The sequence below is a fragment of the Sitodiplosis mosellana genome, unplaced genomic scaffold (assembly GCF_009176505.1).
Source record: "Sitodiplosis mosellana isolate CC-2019 unplaced genomic scaffold, AAFC_SMos_1.0 Smas_scaffold_42, whole genome shotgun sequence".
Classification (NCBI taxonomy): domain Eukaryota; kingdom Metazoa; phylum Arthropoda; class Insecta; order Diptera; family Cecidomyiidae; genus Sitodiplosis; species Sitodiplosis mosellana.
This window is the reverse complement of record NW_022595284.1, coordinates 80,528-104,848: the sequence shown is the minus strand read 5'-3', so window position 1 is coordinate 104,848 and position 24,321 is coordinate 80,528. Positions and strand designations below refer to the sequence as shown.

Sequence of the window (24,321 nt, the reverse complement as noted above, 5' to 3'; positions counted from 1 at the left end):
TTCAGAAAACTAAAATCAAACGATTTTACTCAACGATTCCGTCGTTTTGAACTCAAAATTGCCGTTATGTAAACTATGGGTTTCTGTAATCACTATATCTGTCGATGAACTTCTGAAGAACGAGTCCCGATTGTTCTCTGAGAACGAGTGCAACTCGATGACGCGCACGAGAGAAATCAGAACACGAACCATTTTGCACAAAGTCACTTAGCTGTAAAATCTCACTATCTCTTGCAAAAAGTGCGGCGCGCGCACAAGCCATATTTCTTCGGGATGTGAACATTGGCATAGAACGAATGACGCTGCTACAATATATAGAGCACACACATCGAGAGAACAATTTCCAAATTCGCATTCGAAACTGCAAAATGAACGATGCTGCTGCTGATGCTGCTAATCACTTTTGATGCATATTATCGAGACGATTATGGAGATACAGCATAATCGTTTAGCTTGAAATGTGTTACGGTTCAATTTTATCGGGTTGGGTTTTTTTTTCTCGTTCGAATCGTGTTTTTGCAATGAGGTTTGTTGCAAAGAAGAATGCGGCTAAACGCCGTTATAAATATGAACAAGAGAGAGAAGTGAGCACACCGAAGAAGCAGCCGACGACATGTGATTATGTTCAATATGTCGTTCGCCGTGCAATCATATCGCTTGCAAGCCAAATAAAGCATTTTCATGGTTGGTTGGCCGGACGATGTTCATCTCATTTGTGCGTACATCTCTTTAATTCAGTGAATTTTATTAGCGTCGCTCGGGTTAAATTGTGCGAATTGGATGCCACAATCCAAATGCAAAGCAAATATATCTCGTCGTCGTCGTCGTTGTCGGCAGCGGCGATTGCGACAATGTGTGAATCGAATTTGAAAGCGCGATGCAAGGCGAAAAATTTAAATGCGAAAAACTGAGTTTCGAAGAAAGACAAGGACAAATCAATTTTTATCTAATTTGACCGCGTTTGAATTTGAATTTTTTTTTGCGCGCGCACACGCCTTTGCGCATGGGCATTGAATTGGTCGGTCGGACGGTCGATTGGCTCGTTGCTTGTAATGTATTGAGACATGAAATTTATTTGCGTTTCTCACTTCAAATTTGGTTTCGTATTAGCGAGCCAATTTTAACGGAGGTCAAACATGACGAATTGAATTTTTTTGTGTGTCTTTTATGAATTTACCTTTTCCGTGCTAAATCCATTTATGATGATTTTTCTGTTGAACTTCCTTATGAAACAAAAATTATTCCACCAAAATGGCTGGAAAATAACGATGCACTGTGTGTTTTGTTCCGGACAAACAAATTTTTAATCCAACACTCGTTCAGACGCTTCGTGTGTTTCTCAACGTGGTTTCTCTTTCTCAATCTCTTTTTTCTGTTTCGTAACGGTTCTTTCTACAAAATGCACTTCTTCGAAATAGATTCTTTCTTCATGAAAAAATTATTGGTTTTTTTTTTCACTGCGTTAAAACATTGAGTAGATTCGAATATTTTGCATATTTTCTCGGTCGCCCTACTGCCATTTGCTAGCTATAATTTCGATAAGCATTTACACTCTGGATTCGATTGAAATTTTTGTCTTGTTTCTTTTTTTCGCTTCAAATTTTATGGCGTTGTTTGCAATATCGAAGCAACGTAATTTCAAACATAAAGTTTTTTCAAAATTTCGAACGATTTATCTTTTGTTCACTTTGTCATAAACACTCTCACTATTTCAAAAGAGAAAAAAATATTCTGGTTTCGAAAGATTTTTTTTTCTAGGAATTAATCCAGTTAGAGTTCCACATCAGCCGAATATGAGATCTGAGAAACGGTTCTTTTTTTTTCTTTCAATCACTCTTCGTGTAAATATTTTTGTTGCTTATTTTTCGACTAGCTGATTTAGCTATTGGTTAAACGATGAACTTTTTCGCTTCGATTTTCAAATTTTTGGCTGATTTTTCTGCGTTTTTGTAGATTGGAAAAAAAAACTTTGAATTTTTTTTTCTGTATTCTCTATGCGCTTGGCTTATGCGAACAATATGTAGCTGGGGAGCTGCTGCGACGCGACTAAAACCAAACTGAGCGTTCGACTCATGTAACAGCGTACTTTTCGACGAATGGTTTCGGTAATATCCGGTAATATTTATCGACTGCGTTCTGTGTACGCTTCGTTTTCGGGCCAATGTATGTATAATGCCCATTCGAGCCGTACGAAGCATGGAACGGGAGCGAAAGAGAAGCTGAGCGTGAGACAATGAACAGTGCGCTTGTGTTGGTGCTTGGCATCGCAGCCATGCGTCGTTTTACCCATTTATTTTGAGCTAGTATATAAGGTAGCGTCTACTTCGTTTTTTTTCTCTATATACCACCATATCGCAACGCTTCCGTTTGTGTGTAGTTGTACAGACAAGCAAGCGGCTGGCTTTGTGTATTGATTTTGTATATGTGACTCCGTCTGTGTGTGTGCGCGTGTATGAGTGTGGTGTTCGTTGCGTGCGTGCGCTTGTGAAACACAAACACACACAGTACTATGGCAATGCATTTGGTAGCGTTGACAAACTGAGGTATTTCCCTACAACAGGGAGTGACGCATTCATTTTTTATGTATTCGTTTGTGTTTGCTGTGGTTGAAATACTGCAACGAACTGAAAACGACTCACCGAGTGGCAAATACATCTGTAAAATTGTGAGGCAAAAAAAACACACGCTCGAAGCACAACACATGTGAACAGAGCGTCATTTTGATTGCCATCAATATTTTTTCTTCTCTCGGCAAGCAACGCTTACATCCATGAACCAGTACGAAATTCGTCGTTTTGTAAGCATTTTTCTTTCTTTTTCGTTTCCAACGAGACTCAAAAACTCGAAGTTTTATCTCGGAATATCGGATGCTTCTTTCTCAAATTCAATTTAGCTGTTGTATGTTGTATCTTGAAACCGTGTTTCAAAAGATAAACCAATGATTTCGATACACCGAGCGAGTGCAATCGATGGGACAGACATTTGGCTCATCATCGTCAGTATTGTGTGTCTATTCGAGCATCATTCGGTTTAATTTCATTGCCTTCATCGTTCTATCGACGACAACGACAACGACGGACGACATGTATTGAGGGCTCACCACTACATAAACTGCTACCAGTTCAATTTCAGTCGCATCATAATTCATTCGTTGCTCTGCGGTTATCGACATTGCCTTATTAAATCACATCACAGTGCGGTGACTAAAGTTTTGAAGAAGAAAATAATACGCAGCTCACATAAAATCACATCGTACATCTCATGAACTTATTGCGAGTGTATAATTCTCATGAATTTGCTTCGGAAATATTTTTCATGCAATTTCGAGATGAAGAGCCAAAATTCTGTATGTAGTTCCGCTTATGGTTTGTTTATGAATTCAAGAGAGGGTTTGGCCCAAAAGTAACGATTCAAAATGCAATCCGCATCAAAAGTTGCCCCAAGATAAATGTGTGTCTTAAGTTCGTCTCTATCCATCTAGCGCTGTCCTTCTGTTTACGTTGTAATAACACAATTCTGACGTTTATTTAATTTATTCAATGGATTGCTCTCGCAGCGAAATAACTCATTTAATAAAATATCCACAGAACCACCGAAAACTTATTCTGACAGTTTAAACGTGTGCATAAAACAAAACAAGTTGGTTCGGTGAAGTTTGTCACTGGGTTTTTTTCTCGTTCTATCTATGTTTGTTTGCCTTGCATGTCAATGGAAATATTAAGTAAAATTTATATTGAACAAACATGGTTTGGATTCTGGTGAGAGACTGTGCGACTCAAAAAGATGATGATGATGTATTCTCTGTTCAGTCTGGGTTAAACTGATTAAAAATGAATGTACCAGCTGTCAAGCTGCATCCAGATTGACTATCATAAACAATTTTTGTTGTTGGTTGACTTTTCATTCGTTTTCTTTTCATTTCACCTACTTACTTCGTGCGATGGAAGAACTTTCTAGACACAGAATTTTCACTTCGAATCATTTAATTCGGTCTTCGATTGGCGTTCGGTTTTTTTATATGGAAACTAGACGAAGAAGAAAAAAAGCATCGAGAATTTTTAGTGATCACTTCCCTTTGTCCCAGAGAGTGCATGCAGGCCCATTCTTTCATCCACAGATAAGTGCGCTTGATGTGAGTCTGGGCGTCGAAATAAATCGACAAAATAAGGGAGATTCATGTAATGAAACACAAAGAATGAACCAAATGAAAATATGAAGCCGGCACAAAAGGTTGAAAAACCTTTTTTTTGTTTTTTCCATTGAAAGACGTTTTTTTTTATTCGTTTACGTGTGTGCGCGCACAAAGAGAACATCACGATGAAAATCAACACAAAAAACCAGAAACTAAATCCTGCTTGGAAGAAAAAGAACAATTTCATTCTCCAACAAAATTGATGACATAGCACAAGAATGGCCGTTTTCTGAGTAGAGAGACGGCACAAACCACTCGTCTCGACTCTTAACTCGCTCGAAACGCTGCTTTTTTGTTTACTCATTTTGTGCATTTATAATTATTAATCGATTCTCAGCTGGAGATAAGTGCATCAATCAGTCACCAATCCAGCTTCAATTCAGTCGAAAGGAATCGAATCGAAAAATTCCAGTTTCAAACACATTCGTTGCTCAAACTCGACATTTGAAGTAGCATAGGGAAGTGTTCAAGCAGCAAGCAAATCAAAAAGGTCTTTAGCAGCAGAACGATAATAATATAACAATTTATCAAAATGCCGAAGGATTTTTGGGTCTAAAATTTGATTTGATTTGATACTTTATCGAAAAATAAATATTACATTCCGTCTGAGACACTTGAAAATCAAATGCACCGAACTATATCTCATTTTTATTTCTCAACCATCTGCGCGTATTTGTACGTGGCTTGAATACTCATATGGGCCAATGCATGAACTGATTCCTATATAAAGCGAAAATCGTCAATGAAAAATTGATTGCTTATTCGAACTGTGTACGTTTCACGTGAAACGCTCTCCACTCAATCCAATACTGTCATTATCTTGGGTCGTTGAGTTTATTTGCTGGAATTTAAATTGATGTGGCTATATCAGAAGATATATTGGACTGTGTTATATAAAAAAAGAAGTGTCTCGTAGTGTTTTTGAGATAGTCAAAATGAAGTTAGTGCCATAGTTTTCGAAATATTCTTATCGCAAATGGAAATTTATCCAGTCCCTTTCTGCTCTGTCACTATACGAATACATTTTGTCATTTTAAGCGAAAAGTTGTGCCCGAGATAGCTCAAACTACAAATGATTACTGCAATAAATATTGGGAATATATCCCTTTTTGACGACTCGAAGAGAGAGAGAAAGAGACTTGCTGTCACAAAATAGCGATAGTTTATTAATAACAGTAATGATGTCGGCAGTTTTTCATGGTAAGACTTTAGCGATTCAAGTCTTCCTGAACTGAACATATGGCGGGAGTACGTTTGTAGCCCAAAGCGTAACTGACATTTGCCAGTCAACAAACATAAAACTTATTCATTGCTCAGCGAACGGCTGCGACTTGTTTCGTATGCACAAAGTTCCGCCACCGAAAACTTACAAGCAACGAGAAACTTTTCACCACGTTCAGAACGCTGTTTGTCTGTTTCACATCTGATGCTTTCAACATTTAGCGATGAACACACACACAACGCGATGTGATCTAAGTGTTAGGTTTACCTTGTGTGTGCACAGTCTTTCAGAATTTTCATTGTTGGTTCGAAACACAGTTAATTTAAGCCCTTTTCTTCCACGATATTGCCTTTCATTATGATTTTCCTCTTCTCATCGTTTCGAAAACTAATGCGAAAAGTTTGACGACTTTAGAACACCTTAATGGTCGTCTGAAGAAACATTGAAAGTATGCCTTCGGTGCTAATGCCCTCTTCGTTCGCGTGTTCGATGGTTTGTGCAAGTAATGGAATCTTACGCAAAAACGAATCAGTAAACACAAAAAAGAAAACAAAGAAAATCGACCAAACTCGAAGATTTTGAACTCTGTCTTTGCAACATCAGCATTTTACTTTGCCATACGTGTTTGCTAGCGCCTAAGTCTCTTCGAATGAATAAAAAAACAACAATATTGTTAGTGTTTGGAGCAGATTTTTGGTTGTGTGATTTCTTTCTGATTTCATTGGGATTGAAGAGTTTTTTTTTCATTTCTTTTCAGTTTCTTCTGGACACAACTTTGGTTCGGTTCTTCACAAACAGCAGACAGAAATTGTGTAGTTTGTTGAGAAATAAAAAAAAAACACTGAATACATAGCTGCAGACGATGAGGTTATAAAAAGGACTAAAATTAAATTCGATCCCAAAAACCTAACAAAAAAGACCGAAAAAATCAAGGCAGAGAGAGAGACGGCAACGATGAACAACAAAAAACCTAATGAAACGAATCGAAACGTCAGTGTGTTGGTTTGCATTTAGTGGCAGATGTTACTGAACCTGAGCGAATGAACAAATCTTTTGAAAGAAGAAAAAAAAAACGTATCCGTACGATACGAAAAGAACGAACGAAAAGAAGGTACCGACTGCATTCTAGAATACAAAATTGTCGAGTCTTGACTTTAGAATCGACTAAAACATTTTAGATGTTATTTTTTTATATATAGATTTTTTTTCTCACTGTAGCCTGTGGCTTTTGCGAGGCTATAGACCTCAATCACGTATTGCCAATGGAGAAAATATCTGCGATCGGTTGATTTAGCCTGAATGCAGGCAGGAACCCATACGCGCAAACGAACCCAACCCAAGCACAGCTTAAACAACAGACTAAATCGCTTGACTTTTTTTTATTAACGTTCAACACACCATTTATAATAATGGTAATAAATGCGGCAGTAGAAAGAAGATTCACCTAAACCTAAACAAAAGCAATAAAAGCACTTCGGCTGATTCACACTTTGTATTTTGTGTGCTAACATTTTCGGCGGATCTCTTTTGTTTTTGGATTTTCCAACATTCGGTTCAACAAAGGATCCATTCCCTATTTGACGAGGTTTTTTTATTCGATTTCGTTCCAGCAAATCAAATAGCAATCTAAAGAAAAAAACAATTTTAATAAAACAGATGTAGAAGAAGGAATTCTGTTACTTTTGATGCGAATTACATGTTGTGTACATTTCTCTATCAGTTTTTTACTTGGTAATATGATAAGAACCATCTCAGATAATTGACATGGTTTTGCGTCATCCAACAGCACTGGCAAAGATTGTTTCATAACTGTTGTGAACTGTTCGCAGATATAAAATCACACAGAAAATGTGATTATTTTTAAAATTTACTTCGAAATTATCCATCTAAAATTAATGTTCACGTTGCAGTCGACAAACGTACACAAGAAGGGTATGAGTTTGATGCGTGAAAATAAAGCGTGACATATGTTGGAAAAAAATGTTATGCGTGTTTGTAGTGTAAAATGTACAACACTCGTGATTTTGAGTAGGTTTTCATATCGATAATTATTTTGCCTTGATATGCGTTTGTTTGTGTCTGCAATCGAACATTTATCCATACACAAAAGACGAAATCACAAAGAGGAAAGAACCTTGATATTCCATTCGCATCGAACATATCGTTCGAACCGGAGAAATAATGTGATACCGTTCATTATTCCATATAAAAACAGTGAAAAAGCGAATTGAGCAAAGCAAACGAATGAATATTAAAAATAAAACTTGGTTGGAATGATTTTTAATCAAGTAGAAAATAAAATCTGTCCTCACCAACACCGCTTCGGCGCAGCGATTAGAATTGATAGCATACGAATCAACAACAACAACAACAACAAATCGTTTCAAAGTGTTCTCTGTACAATTTATTCGGAGAGAAATAGGAAAAAAGAGCTAGATAAAAATATCATATAAAGCTTAATCAATGTCATGTTGTCTGCTTTGAGCTCAATTCTTTTCTATTTTCTTGTAAATCAAGTATAGAGCATGCAGCAGTTTTTATTTATATATTATTTTTTCCTTCATATTCCGCTAGTTTAGCAGAACTTGCAATGATAAATATGTAATTCTGGAAACTGAAGGAAAAACAAAATAGAATCGACGTTGCCCCAGCAATCAAGCAAGCACTACGATTCTTTTCATATTTTATTGATATGTGGAGCACGTACACGGGGTTTGAACGATGGCAAACTATTTTCAAATGTACCATTCAAGCATGCACGCGCTCAAACGAAACGAAGAGTTATATCACAAGAATTTTTTCTTCTTTCAAAGATTGTTTGCCTCATGTCAACGATAATCTGCTGAAAATGTGTGCAAGGAACAAGTATAAAATGCGACACGTATATTGAATGAGGCTAGAGCACAGCTATACGGCGACGAATGAAATGAATGCAATGGACTGGTGAGCTAAATAGCGATGCATAGATATGTGACAGGCAAGGCGAAATACTTTCAGTAGACAGCATCCAATTCGATTGAAATGATTGTTGGAATTTGTGTGTATGTGGGGCTAACGACACGTCAATTATTCGAATTTTAGAGAATTTTATTAAGACCAGTGGCAAATCTGAATAATGGATTATTCAGTAGAGCCAATCTCAGCAGTCACACAAATAAGCCGGTTGCTTCACAGTTGCTACCGACTACCGGCTACTGAAATGATAAATTCATTTTGGCAAATCCAAAGTGAATGATTGACTTTTTAAGTCTGTATCAAATGAATCCATCACGAATAAACTGCGAAAATTATTGAGTGTTCCAGTGTCGCTAGAATCAACACGATCAGAACTGATATTTGTCACCAAACGACGAGATATATTCAATTTTTCCATCGGCATTGGTTGGATTTTCATGCCGAGAACACAAAATATCATAGCATAAATCGAATGAAAAAACGAACATCCTCTGCAGCAAACATATGGTTTTGAAACAACCAAAAATGCACCCAAATCCAATCTGGAATGGAAAATGTTCAAGAAATAAATACTTGAAAATAAAAACCCAGACGCAACGTTGCCGTCATTTCATCGAACGAAAAATTCTATGGCATTTTTGGACACACACAACGTGGAAGTCATAACGCATGGTTACATATGTGCAAATGCAGTACGGGTTTGTGCGTGGGCTTATTTTTTGAACGACGAGGCACTGAAAACATTTGACGAGCATGCATTCATTCACCTCAATGCGACTATGTACCAAATGCATTTTCTTGCACACAGAAAGAGAGAGAGAGAGAGAGCAAAACAGTTGAACGGAGTGGCATTCACCTATACATCGATCGACGATTATCTATGTACTCTTTCTTCTTCTTTTTTCTTCAATGGTATACAAACAATTTGGTGGATTGTAAACAACAACACAAAAAAAATGTCGAAAGAATAGAAAAAACAAATGTTTTTATGCACACACACACTCACTGATACACACGCAAGCATGCATTCGTGCGACCCGTTCAAACGGGCAAACATAAACCGGGCTGATATGTACCTACATAAACACGGCTTCAGGTGCAACGTGTTAACATTCTAAATGCTATGGCAGCATTGTATGGATGTGTGTGAGTGTGCGTCTTCTTTTGCGACTCTTTTTTGTTTTGTTTTCGGTTCTCTTTTTTTCTACCTTTATTTTTAGCTGCTGATTCGTATATACAAATACAATCTCGATGATCTTGGTGGTGAATAAACAGCCAACAACAACAACAACTGCATATACTTCGGAATATGCATTCGATGGATTCATAGACATATAATAAACTCAAGCCGATGAACATTCTTTGTGTACACTGTTGAAAAACATAAAGAATACAGCGATACACAGGGACAGAAAAAAGGCGAATAGACGAAATACGAGACGGCAATAAATAGGATCCATATGTAAAGAGCACGTTGAAAAATATGTGAAAGAAACAACGAAAAGAGAGAAAAAAAAGCATACACCTATCATTAAGAATAAAAACAAGTCCCATGCCATACAGAGATATCTGAGTATATGACGAACTAGGAATGACACGGTTACAATAACATGTTGGGCCAGTGTGCACATGCGGCGCGTTCGACGCATTTCGATACAGTGGATTTCAATCAGTGGAACACAACTGGAGAAGAGAAGTAGAAACGAAAATCAACAACAACAACGACCAGCAAACAGCAAAATCAAGATAATCGAATGCCTTCAAACTTTAAGAGCCTTTTCGATTCTATTGTCCCACACCGTAACGCACATGCACGCATTACTTTTGGGTAGTTTTTTTCCTCTGTCTGAAATAACTAAAATCAAGAGTGAAGGTACAAATGCGACTTTTAGTCAGGTATCTATCTACATTAAATTAGGTATAAGCTGGAGTATTGTTCCATTCGAACGAAAAAGAAACCTTTTTCTTGCTTCTTTTTCTCTCTCGCCAACAAACAAACGCGGAATTGCTTTTTTTTTGTTCATATCGTTAGTTTCGTTTCAGACCGAAATAAGTTCCAATATGTTGCACTAATCCACAGATGATATACCTTCGCAATGTTTGAGTTAGTCTTTATCTTTGTAGCTCATTTTTGATTGTATAGGGTCATATCCGTATTTTTGTTCCAGCGTTTTTCATGAACAAAAACAAATTCACTTCCAAAAATATTAGACAAATCAAATGAAAAAAAAAAATGCGAAAACAATTCATTGAAATTTGGTCTATGCTGAAGCAGAAAAAAACCCAAAACAAGAAGAAAGTGTCAGCCAATTTCGAAGAAAAGTACATTTAAGTGGCTGTTATTGCAATTGTGCATTCATTGTCCTTGAGAGTTGTCGTTGCACACATTCTATTAATTAAAAATGATATGGGCCGAGACAGCGAGGAAAAAGAGAGACGCGTTGAAAAGTATCTGTCTCTAAATTGCACAAATTGAATCTGGTTTGCTTTCCCAAAACGAAAAAAAATGGACCATGGCCATTTTCAAATCGAATGGTTTATTTTGAATTTTGCATGGGCATAGCAGCGACGTGTGTGTGTAATTCACTCAGTCATTCTCTATCCTGTATATCCGTTGTTAATTGGTGTTGTGCGGTTCAATGTAAAGTGATTGTAAAGAGATTGTGGTCAAACATTGCATGGAATATGGTTCAATTTTGGAGTACTTTTCATTTTTTTGCTCTTTATCTCTCTCTCTCACTCACTTCTCTTCACTTTTCATCGCGATATCACTCTCTTTCACAAACAAATACCACTCAAGTGGTGCACTGCGGCTGCAGTCTACCGTTACCCGATTGGAATGCCTAATTTATGGAAGTATAATGCATCGAATCTCTGTCGTTCGAATGCGATATGAACAAAAGAGTGCAGTAAAACCAATCGAATAAACTAATGACAGGTCGTATCGAGCGATCGGCAAATTATTTCGACGAGTGAGAAGAGTGGAAGAAGTATGTGTATGTGGCAGAATCGACAGTTGTTATAACAATGCTCTCAACCCAAAAACCACAGCTTCCTTCGATGGTTTAAATACTCATTCGTCCATTTATTTCGAAACGAACTGTCTCTTTATTGGAATACGTCGTACACATTGCACATACACAGATACACACACACAACCGATCTTTTTTCTTTCTCTTTATTTCCTTTCGATTTGAAATGAAATAAGATGAAAAATTTGCACCTGCTGTTTATTATGTGACTACATAGTGCGCGCAAACTGCTCAATGTGAAAGAATAAAAGAAACAGGCCATATATCCAATGCAACAGACACACACATACACGTTGTGGATTGTGTGGCAGTTTTGTATGCGATCAGGTCGAGAGATAGAAAACGACAACCGGTGACTGAATCTTGAGCCCCAAAAATCTTCGGTACCGTATGCTTTTTGGTTGAATGTTAAATAAATGGCTGGCAGACACTGAATGCAATGTGCCATTTATAAAATGCAATTTTCATGCGACTTGATCTCCGCTCGGTGTAACCGAAATTTCATCTGAAATGCGAAGCATATTGCACAACAATTCCCATTTATCCGGGCAGATAGAAAGGACATATGAATGGCAATACGGTGTAACACACATAAATTGTTGTTTCTTTGCGATACAGCAAGCGTTATATGCAGGGTAATGAAATCTACCATCGGGTGCAATAATAAGAGTTGAAATTTACGTAACCGGGCGAACGGTCAACAATAAAATAAGCAAAGAAAATGTGCACTAAAATCGAGAAAAGCGAAGAAAAAATGCACGAACCTTCGTGAGCAAAAAACTCAGAAAGAGTGCTGGAATGTCCGATGACAAACCGCCAGTGTGGATCTAAACTGTCTTTTTTCCCTCTCTCCTTTGGCTGGGTGGAATAAAAAATTGTGGAATCTATTCGCTTCTATACAGCTAGAAAGCAAAAACGTCGTGCCATTTTATTCCTAGTCACAACAATTCAGTATACATTTTTAAATTCCAGCTCATGAACTACATTTGCTATCCCGCACAACGTAAAGCTTTCGGTGTACGAGGCGTCCTGAGAAAAACTTATTCAGAATTCAATTCAGGTCTTGAAACCCGATGAGCAAAATAAAATGGAATTTCATTTGATATCATTCTCTTTATTGGGTAATATTATACGTTTAATTAACGGAAGTGATGAAGTTGGCAAAATCTACTGTTCTCACACTGTGTGAATCATGTTCACTAAACTCCGAGGCATTCATCACGATTGCTACATATTTTGTTGTGGTTTTCCAAGTAAATTTAACACCACAATACCAATTTTGTTCTCATGTTAAAACTATGTCAAAGCATGAACCACACTTGTTATTCTATCCGTAGCGATTAGTACAATGTACGTTCTATAAAGCAAAAGTGTCGGATTTTCTCTCTCTCTCTTCTTCTGCGCATTTTCAAAAATAGATCTATTGAGTAATTGATTCGAAATTTTAACGCATTTTATTTGGTGACATTATTGAATGAACATATTAGCGTGGTGCTAACGAAAACAAATTTCGTTATCGTTGAATTCGGTGTGTGAGCATGTGCCTTGGTCTGAATGTCATTGTATAAATAAACATCTTCTAAGTTCATTAGACTGCCATAGCAACACGCGGAGAAAATGTTTTTTTCATCGAATAGACGAACAAAAAGAACGATGGAAGAGAAATGGCTTATGGTTTCTTATGTATACCTATATTTATGAGACTGAAAAGTAGCCACGAGTTTAACCTTGTTTATATCGTAAAAATTTCTGAGAAACGAGTGTGATTCGATATCGTGTTTGTTTTGGTTTTTCAGCGGCCCGTCTCTCTCGCTTCCTAGCGTGGATTTCAACAACATGAAACGTGTTGACGCTTGCTTTTCATTTTTGTTCTGCTGACTGAGATTTGTCTGATTTTTGTTGTTTTTCTCTTCCATTTTTTTCCATATCTTATTCGTTTCTGAAGCGTTTGTTGAAGTATTTTGTTCATTGTCACCGAAAAGTAGGAACGTTTTGGCTCGACCTCACTGGGCTTGTTCTTTGGAAAGGTATTTCGCTTTTCGAAGTTGTATTAAATCCCCAGCAATGCATCTCTATCGCCATGCTGACAGCGAATGACGCACAGAATGATGTGTATAATTAGTAAGAAATATGTTAAATTAGAATTTTGAACTCGGCGCGGTGTGTGTGTCTGTTTTAATGCGTTTTATCCCACGAAAATGCGTCTTGCATTTATTCATGTTTTCTAGGGAAAATGAACATGTATGTTGCATCGAAATGTGCCACAATTTCAATTTCATTGGAAGACGAAGACATTTTAGGAGGACGACGAGGTCTAGATAGACTGAAGAGGAGAAAAACTGTCATTGTTTTCATTCCACCTGAGGCGCAGACACGAGATGTGATTACTGAAAACTGATTGAGTTGCTAGATCCATCACCCGTATGTTGTGCCATTGTCTCGACAACTTCTCACCAAAAGAAGACAGCGCGCATGAAGCGTAGCGACAACTTTGGAATGTTCGATTCTTTCTTCGTGTTATTATCGTTCTCTCGCAGTGATTAATCCATATTACTGCATTATTTAATGCCATGAAACCCAGGAATCTGCACGACTTTTTTCGATTCTTGCAGAAATAAAGAATCGCTCTGTATTTTACCGAAACCACAAGCTGCATAATATACAGGTACAGCGAAGTACGGAGCTAGGCAAAAGATGACTATCACAAAATATCTGTACACAGCCATGTAATCAAAGCGCATTTGTTCGGTTCACACGTAACTCGTTCGATGCACAAACCAGACTTTACATTGATAATAATCATCATTCGAACATCGAATGCTGGATTCGGCGCTCCAGGTTTTAGATTGCGATGCGTTGCGCTTAAATTGAGTTTTATTTTCTTTCTGTTCGTTGTAATGAATACGTACGTGCTGTTTTTGTTCTAGTCGATTCTTGTTATCCGACCGATAATATTGTGCGGACTTTGATAAACATTTGGTTATTATGTCGTTTCGATTAATGCTTTAATTGCGAATCGAACGCAGAAAATCATTGATTCGAACGAATGCAACGCTTACGATACCATCGACGCATGACTACTCAGCAACACATCAACCAAGAAAATGAAGCAAAATTATTTTTAATAAAAAAAAAGAAAATAACAAAACGGACGCTTGGACGTTCTCGTGTGTGCATTAATCGCTCTCAGATTTCACGGGCAACGAACTTTCGTCGGCACAACTCCAACCAACATAGAACGCCTTGTTCATTTATTAAGTTTGCCACTCGCATACGTGATGCGAGAAGAGAATGTGTTTTGTGTGTGGAAAGAAAGGAATAAAAAACAAACCACGAGCTGAAATTATAATAAATTGCCTGAGTAAATGCGTGCGATCATTTCGGCGTACATGCGTTGTTCTCGCGCATTCGCGCACAACGAGAATAAAAATATTACGATGAATATAACGTCTATCATAGCAAATAATATTCATAATAATACGTGTGTGTGTGTGTGTGTGTGTGTGAAAAGCACGATGTGTACACACAAATTTTCGTTGATTCGCATATTCGTGCATGCAATTGCCATGCTACATCTACCTACGATGAATACAATATGAACGGTGAACAAAAAATATCCTTCGAACAAGTGCCCTGCACAACCTTTGATATTGCTAGATATTGTTGTGTGCTCTTCTTTTCCTTCTCTCTCTCTCTCTCTCTCTCTCTCTCTCTCTCTCTCTCTCTCTCTCTCTATGTAAATGGCAATTTAAAATCATAAGACGAATGAAAGGTGAGGAAGCGCACGGAACGAGTACTCGGAATGAATATATATGGAATTCTAGTTGCAAAAAATATCGTACATATATACACACATAAACGAGCTACTATTTAGAATTTGCACCAAAGAGAGCAAAGGAGGCAAACGACAACCGATAAAATTAGCTTCCTGTGTGGAATATCGAATATGCCGAAACAACGCACAATCGATTTCGTTTTGCATCGATGTTTCAAGGAAGAACGATATATTTCATTTAATATTTATAAACACAAAATTTTACTGGTTTATCGGCCTCTCATTTCCTCTCTCTGTGTCTGCTTTGCTCAACTGGCCAGTGCAATAATCTTCTCAACGCGTACTGTACACAACTGAATATTAATCCAAAAATAAACCAATAATTTACAATAAAACGGTTTTCCATTTTAATTACATTGTTCTCAACGTGATATTACTTGTTCGATTTTGTGAGGAGCAATTTTGTTTATGCTATTCGCATTTTTGGCCCGTCTAGACCATCCGAATGAAAGACAGTATAAATTGTGTTTATGCTACACACAAATTGATGAACGTGGTTCAGGAGATTCAATTGAGTTGTGTGTTAGAGAATGTATCGAAAGACAAACAATTTAATTTTCCAGACAAATCACCACAAAACCTTTGAGATGGGAAATACTTTACGTACAGTAACAACGGAAGCAACTGATTCGAATTTGCATTATCGAAAATTATTGTGTAGGTTTTCTTCGGAAGATATTACTTCGTGAACAATATCGAAACCGATACATGACCAGACATTTCATGTGGATGGCATGTCGTTTGGATGCGTTCACTCTGGCTACTTTTTTTAATGCCAATCACACCATCAGTATTCTGTACACATTGAAAAAGTTCTAGAGAAGCACGCACGCACACAAAATTTTCTTCATTTTTCTTGGTGCAGCTCTCTCTCTCTCTCTCTCCCGCTCGCTAGCTCGCACAAACACACAAATTCAAGCATCGAAAAGTTTAATGATCTTTCGTGATTCCGCTTTCTTATTGAATTCTCTTGAGTTGTTTGTGTTTGGCAATGTCGATGCTCTCTCAACAATCGAATCGTTCTTGCTGCTTCGACCGATCCGTTCGTATGTGAATACTTGTGAATTTTGCGCTTTGATGCACCAACAAGCGTGGATTGCAATTTTATCGAAGCCGAGGCAGAAACAGAAGAGAGAAAAAAAAACGACTGGGAAAAAGCAACTGAAAATAATGTTTCTGGTTATACTGGCTCTTCAACCCATTCTCGTTTCTTCTTCGATGTGTTTTTTTCTTCTTCTGTGTGTACATGTTGCTATCTGTGCCGTCATTCTTTTCCATTCCATTCCATTCTCTTCTCGCTAAATTTTAATTTTTCTTATTTGTTCTTAACAACATACTCCGCATACTTGCCTATATTTTCGAATGTATATATCTCGTTCGATGCTGCTGTTGCTGCTGCAACAGCGGCGGCGGTAGCGACGGCTGCTAAGTGAATTCGCAGTTTCGCTGAATTCTCGAATGAAAACAACAGTAACATGTGCGCACAATTTAGCTCAAACAATCTGTTTTTAAATTGTTTTGAGCTGTTGTTGTTGTTTTTTTTATTCTTTTATCCGGCCATTCTGGATCATTTTAATATTTCGTGTTTATCGTATATGCAAACGCTTCAGCGCACATATACACACACGTACACACATGAAACTGATGCCAATAAAACGCTGCCAGAGAAGTGAATACACAAGAAGAAGAAGAAGTAGAAGAAAAAAAGAGAGGCGAAAGGCGCTTGAGCCTGAAATGTGCAACGATGAAACCAGCAAACAGCAGAAGCAAAAGCAAAAAGCAAAAGAGTTGAAATTCACGAGTATTACCTTTTTGCACATTCCAAGGCACGGCACTATGAATGGATTCGACATGAGTCGCGCGCTCGTATGTGTTTATACGGAATAAATGAATGATTTCGAATGTATTTCTCTTTCGGCTTCGTGAAGCTACACAGCACAGCACACACACAAAAAATAGACATAATGATATGAATACTCGCAATTACAAATAAGTTCAGGGCCGTTTAAAACTATCATCGCAAAGAGTGTGCTCACGTTTTGTTTTTCTTCATTCTTTTCTGCAGCCGCGCCACCACCATCACCACCATCATCATTGCAACTGAAACAGCTTAGAGCACAAGAACTTTTTGCGCGTTACAATGGAGGAAACAGATGCCGAGGAAAACTTTCATAATTTCTGATTACACATAACAAACACGGGGCAAATATCAATGGACAAGGGGTTCCGGAAGTTGAAACGCAAACTTTTCGGTTTTTTCCCATTAGAATTAAAGCCCACGTTTTGCTTTGTACAATACGCAGAATAAGCAAAATAGACAGAACCGAGAGAACAAAATCAAGAAGTAAATTTTTAACGTGATTGCGTTCGCTCATTATATCGTCCTGGGACGACGTTGTTGTGTGTTTATTTGTACACTCGCATTTTTTTCTGTTACACTATAGAATCTTGTGTCTGCGTGTCGTTATCTTACTCCGTTTGTTTTGTGATATAGTTCAGTTGATTAAAAAGGCATGTCCGCATAACCTCTTTGGCTGAATGAATCAACACAGGAAAATGAAGAAGAAGAAGCAGAAGTAGAAAGAAAAACGAACGGAAAAAAGAGATCAAACGAGTCAACAAAACTCGTTATATGTTCATAACGTGCTGCATTTATGACGACGACGGCGATGTATAAAATTCTGAGATTCTTGGACAAGGAAAATTAAACTGAAGAAGAAAAAAACGTCGTTAAGCATATGCAGCGCTTCTTGTATCGAGGAAAATAGAGACCTACAACGCGCCACATCACAATGGAAAGAGAACAGAAAATGTTTTCATTATGCTGAAACTTCGTTATCCGCATCTTTGCTCGAATGCGTGCTGTTTCGGTTATTGACTTTTCTTTTGCAACAACGACGCACATATATTTCGTTTTACCTCCGAACGCGAGCAGTTTTTTTATCTTGCGTTTATTCTTCCTGTGCGCTTCGCTGAAGGTTTTCAGAAGAATTCTCCACGATTACGACGTGAATTACCACGAAATACTAAATAGCGAATGAAGAAAATATTTAAGGATTCTCTTGTTGATTTCCATGTTGTGAGATGCTCAATTTTGTTCGGTAAATAAAAACGTTTATGCTACAGCAGCATGAATTGTGCATGGAAATTATGGAACTTCCACCAGCATTTTTTTTTCGGGCGATCACTCTCTCTCTCTCTCTCTCTCTCTCTCTCTCTCTCTCTGCGTCAGGGATGAAAAGCCTTAGTAACAACCACAACAACAAAAAATCAGCGACAGCAAAAAAAGACTACACAATCATCGAAGCACAAGGCGGAAGAAAACAAGCCACAATATCGTTTCGTCAGCAAATTAACGAAAACGATAATAATAATAAGCGAAATAAAATCGATGTGATGATTTCTGCGCGTAGTTACATTTTTTGTTGTCGTAATGAATTTTTTATTGTATTTCATTCGGTCGTTTCATTCCTTCTTCGATTCAAATGAACTCGTCAAGGTTGTTAATTCGATTGTACACTCTCGACGACATATGGTGAGTGTATATACGAAAACGTGTTCGGTGTTGCTCTTTCTGTTTCTGTTTTTGTTGTTGATATATATTTTGTCTTCTTCTTCGGTGCGTTGCTGTTGAAAGGGTCATCAGAGGAAAAAAAACGATATATGCGAACTAAGTAAGTCAGACTACTGAGTGAGAGAATATTTTGCGCTATTTTTAAACGCACATAAATCGATTTCAAGCATACAATTAATATTGACCTTCGAACAATGAACTCTGGCAATGGCGATTGATTATCTGAAACATACAATGTGACTTACAAATAATAATAATCATTACGAATGCATGCACCGCAGACAATCGTCCTCTTTTATTTAACAGCGTGTCGATTTCTTTTTATTTTTCGCGTACGAGACGCCGGGGTCAACGAAAGAAACAAAGCGCATCGCTTTCGGTTTTGTCGTTGAACTAACTAACTTTTTTGTTGTTGTTTCGACTGGGTTTTTGCGCTCAAGTCACACACACACAGAGAGAGAGAGATACACTCAGTCACATGCGATCGACTGTCATTATGCATTCATATATGAAGTACACAGGACACGAGACAAAGTCAACCATGAGCTCTCTCTTCATGTCAATGAAACAAATGAATTACTACGACATTGCAGAATAAAGAGAAGTGGCATGTCGATTGAAGATAACGTACGATTCTACACTTGAACCCGAAGAATTATGAGCGCAAAAATTAACATTCCCCACAAATATCATGTGCATAGTCCGCTTCAAATTGGTTCCGCGTTTGTGTTCTGTGTCACAAATTATGAATCACAATTTGTATTTACGAGCAGTGGAAACAATGAGAGCCGACGACGAGTAGCAATAGTACCTTGCAATTGAACGTGGACGACACGCTACATGATCAAAATGAAAAAAAAACAACAACGGAAAACAACAAGAACAACAACAGCGTTCATCCGACCAAATGCTATTGAACTGGGAGCAAGAGAAAATTCCCACACATTCAGTTCAGCCGTAAACAAAAATTTCGCCCATTCGTTCAAGTGAATGTGTTTGTACATAGGTACAAGAGCATGAAAAAAATTAATTTATTGAAATAATTATCTCATAATTTTGAAAAGAATATTAAAACGTAAACCTGAGAGAGAGAAAGAGAGGCCATTGTGAGCGGTAGAATTGTGTTGTTTTTCTTTGGGTGTTTCATGCAGTTTGTTGTAATTAGCGTCAGGGGTGAAAGAACAAACACATTCCGTATGAAAAGAAAGCAAACAACATTTCTGCATGGGCATTCTTTTCAATTGTTTATTCCAGAATTCTCTCTATTCAATGTAGAAAGCCTTTCTTGGAGCATAATTCTTCGTTCCATGAACCTGAGCTGGAGGGTGTAGGGGGAAAAGGGCCAGTGAAACATGCCAATGACGTAAATATCGATTAACAGCTGTCACCTTACATCGAATAGCTCAAGTTTATACCATAAACACTCATTACAGCAAATTCAAATAGTCAATAGAATTGTTCACCGGAAAATTTGTCTTGTTTTCATCCGTCAACATGATTGTGCCATGCAATGCTTGACACTCTAAATGTTAGACGCCGTCTTAAATCTTATTGCTGACGGTTTCTTTTTTCCTTCGTCTAATTCCCAGTGTGTGCAATAATGTTTCCGAATCATACTTTCCATACGTATGTGTAACGTGGAGTTGAAATCAAAGTTTCGAGACTACAGAAAATATGCGAGAAAATGATCAAGTTTGAAGTGACAACATACGTATGTCTAGAGAAAACAATCGTGGCATAAATGTTCGCTTGCAATGTATAGTTCAAACATGATCCTATTGCACATACAATTTTGCACTGCTTCCTCAATATTTCCCTTGCAACCATTTGCTCGATGTAACAAATGTGCGATTACAACGACTTGGAGCCCCATAAACCGATTTAATGGCAGCTACCAATGCTACCACTATGATTGTGTTTTCGGAATAAATTCTAGTTTAATTTTTTTTTCTTTCTTGTCTCGCTGCTGTGCTATCAGCACAGCAATTTTTGATTTATTGAAAACTTAAATAAAGAAACAGTGGCCGAAGCGAAACATAAAATTCGCCATTAGCCAGTCAGTCGAGTTCGTTCGTATGGTTTTAGTTTGTGTTTTTTTTTTCGTTTTACCTGAGCTGAGTTCTGTTGTACCATTCGAAGCGGACATTATTTGATTTATTATCGCGTCGCATAAATAACAGGAGCAAAAACACATTATGTCCTATCAACATTGCAACAAAATGTAACACATTCCGCTCCCACCTTTTACCGTTGATCCCATTTTTCATTCGCAACACGGCGTGGCAAAGGTATTATATGCCAGAACTTATACTATTAGGTTCAGCTTTTACGGAATTGAAAAAAACACACAAATTTAAACGTAATCGCCGTAAAATTATTAAATTTTGAAGTACTTGAGAAAAAAGCGAGCGGTCAGGGAGCAACGGTAGCACAAAGTTGAAACGATCATTGGACTATAGTGTGCATTAAATGCACTGAAAACCCTTGGGACCATTGCAAGAGGAAGCTCATTAATGTAGTACACATGCCTTTTTTCTGTTTGTATTTTCGACATCGCACTATTCCTACTTTTTTCTGCTGCTGATGCCGCCGCCGCTGCTTCTGCTGTTCATTCATTCACTTTCGAATGGTTTTGAACGAGAAGGCCTCCAGCAATTGAAAGTAAAAATAAATTTTTATGCTCGATAACCTGGTAATTTCATGTTGATTGCACTAAATGCATGCATTTCGAGATAGGTTTTTCGGGCGACCGTGCCTTCGTCCAATGCAAATACTCATTGTTGATATTCGTGTTTCGATTATTATTTTCGTGTTATAAATATCGAATTTTAACGGTCAAAGAAGTGTAACGTGGTTACGCGACTCATTCCATGTGCGCAGCACACCAAATGACCGTGCACCTCATGCAAACATTCGCTCCAATTGAAATAGTCTACACAATTTAATGAACGAACCAAAAAAAAACGTCGAAAACAATAACAACAACGACAATAACAAACAGTGTTTGTGTTGATGCAAGAGCCAACAGGAAAGCAGTTTCATTTACCAAAACAAAATTATTCCCGAAAAAATCGCGTCGAGAGAGCGAGCGAGCGAGAGAGAGAGAGAGAGAAAATGAACAAAAGCAATGTTTTAAAATGAAACTCGTTTGTTGAGGTGGAAAAGCCGTCATATTTCCATCGCTACATATTTTTTTTCCTTGAGTAAACACACAGCTCGTGTGTTGTGTGTTTTTTTCGGTGATTTACTCGTATAGATTGCGCATAATTTCAGTCGCCGTAGAGTAAACAATGGCCATTTTGTTCAACTATTCATCGAATAGATAATACCCTGAAACAATAAAATTAGCATTTCAACCTTTTTTGTTTAATTTTTTTCGTGAAAAAAATGGAACTGAATGTTTTTGTTGGTGTTGTTGCTGCTGCTGCCTGCGAGCGCCCCAAAAATGGCAAAAACTCAAACGAAATGAGTGGAATTAAAAAAAAAACAATTTTGTTTATCGAAATATCGCGCTGGTACCGGTTTATACGCGAATGGCCAAAATCACAGAGTGCATTTCATTGATTTGATATTTGCTGTACGTTATCATTTCGTCTATTTGTTTTGTATTTACATGATTTCATTTTTCATTTTTCCAACCAAACGCAACCCAATGCCAATTCGCATGTTTCCACTCTATATTGATATTAATCAGATTTTTATTTGAAATTTTCCGAGGTAATTCTCGACCGACCGTCCGCTCCGTTGATACATTTGTATTATGCATACCCATGCGTGCGTGCGAAATCCAGTTACCACCAAAAAAATTGCTCGAAAATTAAATTGGAATATTTGAGCGGTATTAAAACAGGTTCTATGTACAGTACACTCTGTGTAAACAATACACATCATCCTTTGATGCCCATTGTTAATACCAGCAAATCCCTAATTGGACCGGTGTTGTAAACTTCAAGCTTACTCACACCGCCGTTTTATCGACTGGACAAGTGATAATGATTTGTTTCAAAACTTATTTTTATTGAAATTGGATTGTTATTATGAAAAACGTTGCTCTCACTTCCTTGCAACGTATATCACTACAAGTCAATTGAGTCAAGTGATGGCGTCACTGGGCATATATATGTTCGATGGAGGGAAATGTTGTAACATTGATAAGATTACATTTGGTATTCATCGTCTTCAATACCATTGAGTGAAAGATGCATATACGAAACCGAAAATAAAAAACCGTTACTATTTTGGGTGCATAAGTGACGGCACTTGAAATACACAAATGAATTGTGTTAACCTTGACTTTTCATTTTAATCTTATTTTTTCATGTGTGTTTTTCCCGTTGATTCGAATTAATCTGGGCGTAAAAGCAACATTTTTTCTGCGCAAAGATAATGAGTTGATTGAAAGGAAGCAAAAATAAAATCGATGGCTTGTTCAATTCAATTGCCAACAGCTCTACAATGAAACACTCAATTACGAAGCAAAAATGCGTGCATCGAATTTCATTGTTCGCTTAAAGAACGATGGTGATTATGCTATGGTACAAAACTTCATCAACTCGGATCTGCATGTGGTGAGTGGTGCGCGAGCGCGCGCTCTGGGAAAAAAGTGTCAAGATAAACAAATAGCAGCATCTGATTTTGACATTTTTCAAGTTTTGTAGGCTGCGACTAAGCGAGCGACAATCAACATCATTAACATTTGTGTTCGACATTGAATCAATTAATGTGCACACACTGGCATCTCTCTTCGGCTCTCTTCTTTTTTGCCATGAATATATGATGTATCAGCGTGATTGGGCCGCTTATGTTGGTTGGTTGGTTGGTTGGTTGGTCGATATGCTATCGCTGTCGCGTATGTTGGCTATTGTTTGTTGTTGGAATTGTTATGGTGTGGCACTTTTGATCATCAAAACAATCTGTTCACCCACTCATATGACACAAAGTTTTGTTTGTACATTTTTTTTTCCTCTTGTTTAGATGGATGAGTTTTATCCTTGCATCGCTCGAGCACATATGTCTGAACACATATTGCTCGAGTGCGTATATTACGAGGCAAACACAATGGAAATGAAAACACAGCATATATGCGTAATTATAATGAGAAATTAATGGAAATCGGTGTGTGATAAATATGAACAATGAAATACATCCGCTATAAATTGATAAGAGAGAGTGATTGAGTTGAGTTGAGTTGGTACATACCGATAGCTAGGTCTCATATTGTAACGATACTGCTGCCGTATGTAAGCGATCGATGAAGACGAAGTGATTGGAATTGAGTTAGGCTTTTGCAGTACGAAAGCGTTCAATGGTGATGCTGTGTTGAGCAGTGATGTAGCTGTTAACAATGAATTTAACAATGTTGATGCCTGTAACACTGATGTCGACATGGTCGATGCCACCATGTTCGGTGTCGATGTCGAAGGTGAACCAATCAATGGTACGTAAACTAAATAATAATTTGGATACAATGATCGATCAGGATTAACCAGTAGATAAGGTTGATTAGCTAGC

General features: G+C 37.6%; 1 protein-coding gene across 5 annotated transcripts in view; it reads right to left on the bottom strand.

Moving 5' to 3' along the window:
• The window catches only part of LOC129569762 (protein gustavus), a 124,939-nt gene that overhangs the window by 29,438 nt on the left and 71,180 nt on the right, over positions 1–24,321 (bottom strand). Inside the window, exon 1 of one of the 5 annotated variants that reach the window (XM_055448924.1) lies at positions 1,178–2,186. The exons of 3 other annotated variants lie outside the window; for them this stretch is intronic. In XM_055448924.1, coding sequence (XP_055304899.1) covers positions 1,178–1,197 — 20 coding nt within the window. In that variant the 5' untranslated portion in view covers positions 1,198–2,186. Of the gene's footprint in view, positions 1–1,177; positions 2,187–24,321 lie in introns of those variants that run through there. One more of the 5 variants, XM_055448925.1, reaches the window with a different exon arrangement.